Below are 9,554 nucleotides of genomic sequence, written 5' to 3'. Positions count from 1 at the left end.
TCTTGCACTGCCTCAGTCTTGGATGTATCAACAGACACTCCTTCTCCAGAAACTACATGGCCTAAGAACTTGACCTCTTCTAGCCAGAACTCACACTTTCCAAACTTAGCATAAAGCTTATGGGCTCTAAGTAACTCAAGCACCACTCTCAAGTGTTCCTTGTGCTTCTCCTCAGAAGGTGGATAAATAAGGATGTCATCCACGAAGACGACCACAAAACGATCCAAAAATTCCCGGAATATTCGGTTCATCAAATCCATAAAAACTGTCGGTGCATTGGTGAGCCCAAATGGCATCACCAGAAACTCATAGTGGCCATACCGTGTACGGAATGCCGTCTTCGGAATATCCTCCTCCCTGACTCTTAACTGATGATAACCCGATCTCAAGTCTATCTTTGAGAAACAACGGGAACCCTTCAACTGATCGAACAGATCATCTATACGAGGCATAGGGTACTTATTCTTAACCGTAGCCCGATTCAATTTCCGATAATCTATACAAAGTCTCAAAGCACCACCTTTCTTTTTAACAAAGAGGGCCGGTGCTCCCCACGGCGAAACACTAGGACGTATAAAGCCCTTATCTAGCAACTTCTGGAGCTGAATCTTCAACTCAACTAACTCGGCTGGGGCAAAACGATAAGGTGACATAGAAATCGGCACCGTGCCGGGCACTAGGTCAATAGAGAATTCAATCTCCCGATGCGGTGGTAAACCAACAAGATCCTCGGGAAAGACGTCCGAATACTCACAAACCACCCTTGGCAACACAATCTGAGTCTCATCATCCTCACTAATCGAAAGGTTAGCAAGTAGACCACTAAGCTCACTTCGTCCTCGCGGAACATACCCCGGTGGCAACACATTACCAACCCGGTCCCCCAGAAAATGAAAATACTCTCCGCTCACGGTACAACAAGTAACCCTCTGGCGGTAGCAATCAATAACTGCCCGGTATGACGATAACCAGTCCATACCCAAAATAACATCGAAACCTCTCATAAGCATAACTACAAAGGAAAATGGAATTCTATGGTAATCAACCTCTATATCATAACCCCTAACACCTTGTTTCAAAATCAATTCACCCCCAAGAGGTGACACTGCACATATAGGAGATGCTAACTGTGCTAACTCCAACTCCAAAACAGATGCAAATGCAGCAGACACAAAGGAATGGGATGCACCCGTATCAATCAAAACATTAGCAACTGAGTTGCAAAACAAGAAGGTACCTCTCACAACTGATGGTGCTGGCACAAGATCCTGCGCGGTAACAGCGTACACGCGCCCAGACGACCTCTGATCAACCTGCTCACCCCTAGGAGCATAAGATTGCTGTACCGACTGGGACGATGAAGCCCCCTGATTGGCCCTCGAGGCCTAACCCGACTACGTTGGCTGCTGACCCTGAATCTGCCTCAAACCAGATGCACCAGGTGTGCCACCCAACTGCGGGCAATACCTCTTCATATGCCCTGGCTGACCACACTGATAACACGAGAGTGGCTGGCCTCTACCCTGACTCTGGCTCTGAGATCGAGCCGAAGATGATGCTGCTCTCTGCACTCCTCCCCTCTGAGGACAAACTGGAGACTTGTGGCCCAGCTGGCCACACTTGAAACAGGTAATGTCTCCCTGACTGCCTTTCCCCGAACTAGCACTCGGCACAGGAAAAGTCGATCTAGAAAAACTACCTTGAGACTGCTGAGGATTAAAACCCCTCTGTCTCCTACCATCACTCTGATTATCCTGACTCCTCTTGGAGCCCTTCTGTCCTTCCTCCTCCTCCTGCATCATAATTTCCATGTGGGCTGCAGCATCAACCATACGCCCATAATCCCGAATCATAGTTCCCCCAACTCTCAGCTTGAGGCCACGCCTCAACTTCTTCTCAAACTCAATACAACGGCGTTCCTCAGACGCCACCAACTCAGGTGCAAACCTGGGCAAGCTAGTAAATGCAGCCTCAAACTCGGCCACTGAAGAACTCGACTGCTTAAGCTGACAAAACTGGTCTCGCAGCTTCTCCCTGACTGCTGGAGATAAGAATTTCTCCTGGAAAGCATTCACAAAAGCCTCCCATGTACCTCCTATACGACCCTTAGTAAACTTCCACCACTGACCCGCATCCCCCTTCAACTGGAAAGATGCCAAGGTCACTTTCAACCCCTCGTCTTCAATGCCAAGCATCTCAAACGTCTTCGTTGTCTGTTCGAGCCATTCATCTGCCTTAAGCGGCTCTTTAGGATCACCCACAAATTCCTCCGGATTAGACCGGAAGAACTCCCTCTTCAGAAAGGAAGGTCCTGCATCTGCAACAACATCCCGAGCTTGATTCTCAGCTCTGAGAATGCCTACTGACTCCCTGAATGCCCCTGCTATCTCTCGGGCTAAAGCGCCCATAGCCTGCTGGCCTACTGGCTCGGCCACATTGGCCTGGCCAATACCCTCCTGAACAGCTGGAATCTCCTCTGGCACAGGCACCTCCTGCCTAACCGGCCTACCACGCCTACCGCGTCCTCGTCCCCGTCCTGACATCCTAATAAAGGAAACAAAGACATTAGCACATTAATAAATGTGCCGAAGCTAAACACTCGCGTCCTAATGCATTGGACAACAATAATTCATTCCACATAAGCACATAATCACATAAGCACCTACGAATTTCATTCCCGGATAATGATAGTCCCAATACGTTACTATAGTTCCGGTTGGAAGTAGCAGTGATCAAGTGCCTTTCCAACAAGACTACTAGAAACTCAAGGGTCCAATCAACATCCTAGAAACTACATTCCATACCCACATAATCACATAAACATGTTATCACATAAGCATATAACATTACACTAAGTCTCTATCAGACGAGACGAACCCATTGTGATACTAATCACTTCCCACGTACCCAAAGTATTCAAACCTGGTACGCTCTGATACCAAGTTGTAACGCCCTAAAAATTAACCCATTATATATATCAATGACATGCATTATTTAAAGAAAACACTTCAATAATTCATTATAATATTCATCAGAGTCTTACTAACAAAAGCATTACATGTAACATCAAATTAAATGCCCTAACGGCTTACATCTTTCCAAGCCAACACTTGGACACAAAAGTATGAGTTCTAACTCAAATATAAATAAGCCCTAGGCTTGAGTGTTTACATGTACTAACAATGAAAAACAAATAACTAGAAATCGTCTTCAAAATCCAAGTCCTTCCAAGCTAAGTCCTTGGAGGTAGCTTATCACCTGAACCTGAAAATGATGTTCCCATAAAGGGTGAGCCATAGCCCAGTAGAAATATACTAAACCACATATAAGCAATGAATAAAGCAATAGCATTCAACAGATGGTTAACCAAGATAATCAATTACTTCATTTTACAGTCTCATGACACTATTGTCTAAGACACGTTTTACTTTCCAACTTTATCAATATGGCTCAGAACCTGGCCAAACTTACAACAGTGAATTATATATATCGTATTTACGTTCTTCCAATGTTAACAAACAAATGAGACTCAAGCTCAAATCAAAACACTTCATACTTCCAGATTGATACACATTTTAGTGCTGTATCAATAAAAACACTTCTAAATAAATAAGCACACATAAAAGTGATGCTAATGGAGTCCATCCCCTATCTCCTCCCAAACAAAATCCGGTTTAGAGGTCCATCCCCTATCTTCTCCTAAACCATGGAGTACATCCCCTATCTCCTCCCACACAAAACAATGTATCTAAACACATAACATATGCAACACACAATCAATACACATAATGTCTGTATTAAGTCAACAGTCAAAATTGATGGTTTAATCAATGATTAGTTTCAGTTATCCCTAATCCACATGCAGTGTCTACAACAATCACAGCTATCCTCCACCGATAGCCCAAAACAGTTATTTCTAGACTGAAAATAAATATATCAACAATTCAATGGGTGAGTGATTTAAATCATCCAACTACACCTTTTAATCAATGAATTCCTTTAATTAACTATACAAATTAACTTATTAATACCACTAGGGTTTTTCCCAAAATTACCAAAGTATCCCCAACATATCAAAATACCAAAACTTAGAACAAAACTTATAAAATGGAGTAGGAAATCCCTACCTCGAAGAAATAGCCCCAAAAGAGAAAATGGAGATGAGACCCAGACTCCAAAATGCTCCAAACTACCAACAATTCAGATTAAATGGAAGCCCTCGCCCCACTCTATCTTTTTAATACAGGATCTAAGGTAGAAACTCACCCTAAGTAGATCAATCCTAAGAGAGAAGGTGTGTAGAGGGAGAGAGAACTCGTACCTAGGGTTTTGGAATCTGAAAGGGGATGAAAAACTGATCTGAAACACGCTGCTGCCTATTTAAACCCGACAGGCTCGCTCGAGCGAAGACTTGGTCGCTCGAGCGACCAGACACAGAAAATCTACGCTCGAGCCAAGGAGGCCTTGCTCGAGCCAACAACCCAAAAGCTCGCTCGAGCGAAAGAAATCTCGCTCGAGCGAAGAACACAAACCCTCAGGTCTGTAACCAGACACACGCTCGAGCGAAGGAACTCCCGCTCGAGCGAAGAACGAACTAACTCGCTCGAGCGAAGAAAAGCTCGCTTGAGCCAAAAACCTCTGCTCTCAGGTCTTACGACAAAATGCAATCCTCGCTCGATCGAAGAAACCCTGGCTCGAGCGACGGACCAAAACAAAGAGCTCGCTCGAGCTAAGAACTTCTCGCTCGAGCGAAGGGTCAAAATTCTGGGCAGTAATCCTTTGCTCCCAAGCCCAACCAACCTGCTACAAACCTGCCCATTGCAACCCCCAACTCAGAAATAGGAAAATAAAGGACGGTAACAATCATAATACAACGGCAGGAGCTACGGAACCTAAGTCCGGATACAATAAACAAATGGGAAAAGACCGGGGTCGCTATAGTGTGCGTTTGTATATAGCTTTGTTTTGGCTAACTTCGATTTGAATGACCCTGTCTGTATAGAACTTTATGTTACTATACTTTCTGTTGTGAGTTATTAACAAATGTATGTATGGAATGTTACGATGTGCATATAAGCACGGCTCTATGGACAAAGTTTTAAAATTGCTTCCGTTTGGCCCCCGTTAACTCTGTTAAAATATGTCTGGTTTGGTTTGAGGCCGTAGGTAATCTCATGATTACTGGCCGGTTATGTCCTTAACCTACGGGGGTGGGTTCGGGTCATGACATGCAAGGCATCATCTTCCACCTTACAGTACTCCTCAACTTTCTTCATTAGTGCCCAGACTATTTTGGGAGGCCGTCTGGTTAATGAACTATGGAGAGGACTATTAGGGTGTAATCCCATCTTAAAGGCAGTAATGGCCATGGAATCATTGCAAGCATCATCCACCAAGTTGAAACACTCCCAATAGCGCGTCGAATACTCACGGAGGGTCCCTTCTGGTTTGATTTGCATTGCCCAAAGAGAGTCGGCTTGCTTTGGTTGAACTTCGTTAGTGATGAATCTAGCCCTGAAGGGTTTTTGGAGCTGATGAAAGCTTCTTATTGACGCTGGCTCTAGTTTATAGTACCATCTGATGGCTAACGGTCCCAGGCTACTTGGAAACATTCGACACATGAGGGCTTCATCATCAGCATGCAACGTCATCGCTTGTTTGTAATGATGAATGTGGTCCAGGGGATCTGATTTTTCGTCATATACGGTGAATGTCGGTGCTTTGAGCTTTTTAGGTAGCACAGCCATTGCAATGCGTCGTACGAAAGGGTCGTGCCTGTCCGCCTCATCTGAACCATCACTGTATTTCCCTCGCCTGTGCTATATATATGGACTTCCTTCGGATGAGCTGGATACATCAACTCACCCCTTCTTTCTGCGTTCCTGAGACGGTGAGTAAGAATAACTACCACTATCTTGTTTCCGAAGTCAACGTCGTCGGTCATCCTTCTTCTTTTCTGGGGATCAACCCCGATCATTGTCTTGCTGCAAACTTCTACTTGTTCATTGCTATTTGAAGTCTTCTTATTACTAGATGCATTTATTTCTATTTTATTTTTGTAAAATAAAGTTTAATGGGAAATTTAGTATGATCTGGGATATTTAGACATGACAATGGTTATATCCTCTGGAAAAATCTAAAAAAGAAATAAGGGAGTTAGCTAACCATTTTCTTTATAAACCTGGATACAGTTTTTCTAACCCTGTTGAATAATTGTGTTGTTTTGAACATCATAGCATCTTTTGTTGTCAAGTCACAACTTCACCATATCTCACTGCATAAGAAATATTGTTCAAAATTATCGTTCATCCACGAATCACTGCCTTGGCATATGGTGAGAAAATGGGATCTGTCATTAAAATTTGTTATCAAAACTTGTGTCGAGTATGGGAATGGGGGTTTATAATTTTTCATTCATAATCTCAATATCTAAGTATACTATGAGTCTACAAGGTAAAATAAGCCACCAAATTCACGGCAAATATGCCTTGGGCCTTGGTTTTGCAATTTGGTTGATTCTCATGATCTATTTGAACAAAAATCTACTGTCCTGTGGCTGCAGTTTTATATATATATTATTTTATTTTTCCTGGAATATTTTTTGAATTCCATATGTTCTGTTTCATCTGATTCTGCAAAAGCGAAAGGTTCAACAAGAGTCAGGGATGACTTCTGAGCTACCACGAGAAAAACAGGCACCAAAGGTGATTCGGCAATTCCCACAAACAAAGCCAGTTATTGCTGGACAAAGCAAGCCTCGACACTCAAGAGGCATTCTGGCTGGAGTGAGTGTCTTTTTTTTTATAGTGTTGTACTCTGTTTCTTTTACCCTTAAACAAAAATTTTAATTCAAGTTCTACCATATAACCCTACAGGTATTTGGTGGTTCTTGAAGTTTGATATGTTCTCCCATATAGGAACTCTACCTTGTTTGGAGGTCAATGTAACGCCCTCAAAATATTAACATTTAAACCCAACAATTTAGACATGCATTGGTATAAAAGATAAATATTCTTCTAATCATCAGAGTAGTTCTTTACAAAAGTATTACATGTTAACAACAAAAGCAAATGCCCTACGGGCTTACAGCTTTCCAAGTTAACACTTGGTTACAAAAAAGAAGAGTACTAACTCAATACGTATTAAGCCCTTGGCTTGAATTTACATGTAATACATCAAAAAAAGAAGAAGCAAATAACGAGCAGTCAGTCTGCCTCTAGCCTCCCAAGCTATGTCCTTAGAGGTGGCATGCTAACTGTACCTGAAAATGATGTCCCATAAAGGGTGAGCCACAGCCCAGTAGAAATACACTAAACCAGCCATGAACAATGACTAAAATGCTAGCAGTTGATAGATGATCAACACAGATACATCCACATATATCACATTTCGATTTCATGACATTAAGTTCATGTTACATTTCATTTCTCATATCTTTTCCAACTTTGAGTTTGAAAACAAGGCTCAACACCTAGCCAAATAACTTAATGAGATTTAGACTCATCTTGAAAACACTTTCAAAATTTCTGAGGGATACACATTTTAATGCTGTATCAATAACACTTAAACCATTCCTACACTTTGCGAAAGATACACATTTCGGTGCTGTATCAACATAACATAGAATCACTTCTATACTTTACAATTGATAACGATACACATTTTAGTGCTATATCAAATCAATTCAAACACTTCCATAATCAACACTTGATACACATTGTAGTGCTGTATCAATGTCACACAAAATCCAGTTTAGAGGTCCATCCCCTATCTTTCCCTAAACCGTGGAGTACATCCCCTATCTCCTCCCACACAACACATGTATATAAACATAGGTCATATACATTCAATCAATACATAGAATTAATGTATTATTCCAGTTGCTATATTCAATAGCATATTCAATCGATTAGTTTTAGTTTGCCTAATCATCATGCAGTGTCTACAACAATCAAGGCTATCCTCTACCGATAGTCCAAAGTAGTTATTTCTATACTGAAAATAAATGCACCAAATGGATATATAATCAACATTTCAACTAGGTGAGCTATGAATGAATCAAACTACACCCTTTAATCCCATACACATCCAATTCCAACATTCTCGATTTAATTCTTCTTTCCTTCAAATTAATTATCCCAATTAATTTATCAATGTAATTCGAGCATTTCTCATAATTAACATCACAACCCCAAGGTTCCATTTTTACCAATAAACCTATATTGATCTCATTTCTTTATGCCAAACATGCATACAAGTTCATATAAACAAAATCCCAACTTTTGTAAAATTACACAAAGGCCCAAACTTTCTCAAAATCACCCACTAACCCCCAACTCATCAAAATGCTAAAATTCAAAGACAAAACTCATGAGAAGGAGTAGGATATCCCTACCTCGAAGTTAGAGCTCAAATGGGGAAGGAGAAGAAAGTGAAAATGCTCCAAACACCACAATTCTTAGATCAAAACGGAGCCCTTGACGATCAACACACTTTTTACAAAGGTCGGAGGATAGAGAGACACTCTAACTAGATCAAACCCTAGAGAGAAGGGAGTTTCTAGAGAGAGGAGCTCTTAAAATAACTTTTTAGAAAGTAAGAAAGAGAGAGAGAATGTAAAAAGTGATTTTAAAATGCCCAGTTGCCAACTGATATACGACATTCCCGCTCGAGCGGAGAACACAACGCTCGAGCGTCAAGAACAAAAAACTAGGTACGCTCGAGTGCAAGAAGGCCTGCTCGAGCGCCAAGACACAAGAATAAAGTACATCCGCTCGAGCACGAAAACCAGTCCGCTCGAGCGTAGATTTCCCCTTCCCAGAACTTACACCAAAAAGTACTACCCGCTCGAGCGCTACCGCTCGAGCATAAAGAAGCCCGCTCGAGCGTAAAAATCACACCTGTAGAAGTTTTGCAAGGGCACGAAAAACTGGGAGCGTGTAATCTCCGCTCGAGCACAACAAGACCCGCTCGAGCGGAACGACCAAAAACCTGGCAACAAGATTTTAGACCAAGGTTCAACCCACCTGTTCAAGACATGCCCAACACATCCTATAACTCAAGCAAATGGAATTAAAGGATGACAACAAGATAGATACAACTACCAACTCCACGGATTCGAGTCCGGAATACAACAGAACAGTAAAGGGACAACCGGGATCGCTATAGTCAAATTTCCTCATGGTTTGATTTCTTTGCTTATTGGTTGCTTCTGTGAGAAAGATAATTGTTTCTTTTCTCTCTAGAACTTGTATGTAGCTTGATTAGTCAATTGCTAATTTACTTGTACCATCTGAATTATGAAATAACAATTTCTGAAAGGGCAATGCAGCGCTTCAACTAGTTGTATTGTACAATAGATTAATGCACTGGAATCAATGATCATATATCATTGCCAAGGTCCATCCATATTTCGAAGTTGCCAATATTTGGTAAAGCCAATTTTATGAGATAGAGGGTTCAAGATGAAGAAGCCGAAGTTGGTTTGTGTGTATTTGTGGGTATTTTTCTATCAGTTTACTATGTGGATGTTTAAGAAGTTGCTATTTAATTTT

General features: G+C 41.6%; 1 protein-coding gene across 1 annotated transcript; it reads right to left on the bottom strand.

The window, feature by feature from the left end:
* Nucleotides 1-4,803: 4,803 nt before the first annotated feature.
* LOC145796049 (uncharacterized) lies at nucleotides 4,804-5,747 on the bottom strand. Its single transcript, XM_082881028.1, has 2 exons — nucleotides 5,255-5,747; nucleotides 4,804-4,811 (listed from the first exon to the last, which is right to left on the bottom strand). Exons 1-2 carry the CDS (start codon nucleotides 5,745-5,747, stop codon nucleotides 4,804-4,806), a joined length of 501 nt encoding a protein of 166 aa, XP_082737154.1.
* Nucleotides 5,748-9,554: the final 3,807 nt, after the last annotated feature.

The sequence above is a fragment of the Camellia sinensis genome, chromosome 7 (genome assembly GCF_055761805.1).
Source record: "Camellia sinensis isolate YWXY chromosome 7, ASM5576180v1, whole genome shotgun sequence".
Classification (NCBI taxonomy): Eukaryota; Viridiplantae; Streptophyta; class Magnoliopsida; order Ericales; family Theaceae; genus Camellia; species Camellia sinensis.
The sequence above is the reverse complement of the archived record's forward strand: the minus strand, read 5'-3'. Positions and strand labels throughout refer to the sequence as shown.

What these genes read in the sequence shown, in the direction of transcription:
- LOC145796049 (XM_082881028.1), bottom strand. Translation starts at nt 5,747, where the DNA reads ATGGCTGTGCTACCTAAAAAGCTCAAAGCACCGACATTCACCGTATAT.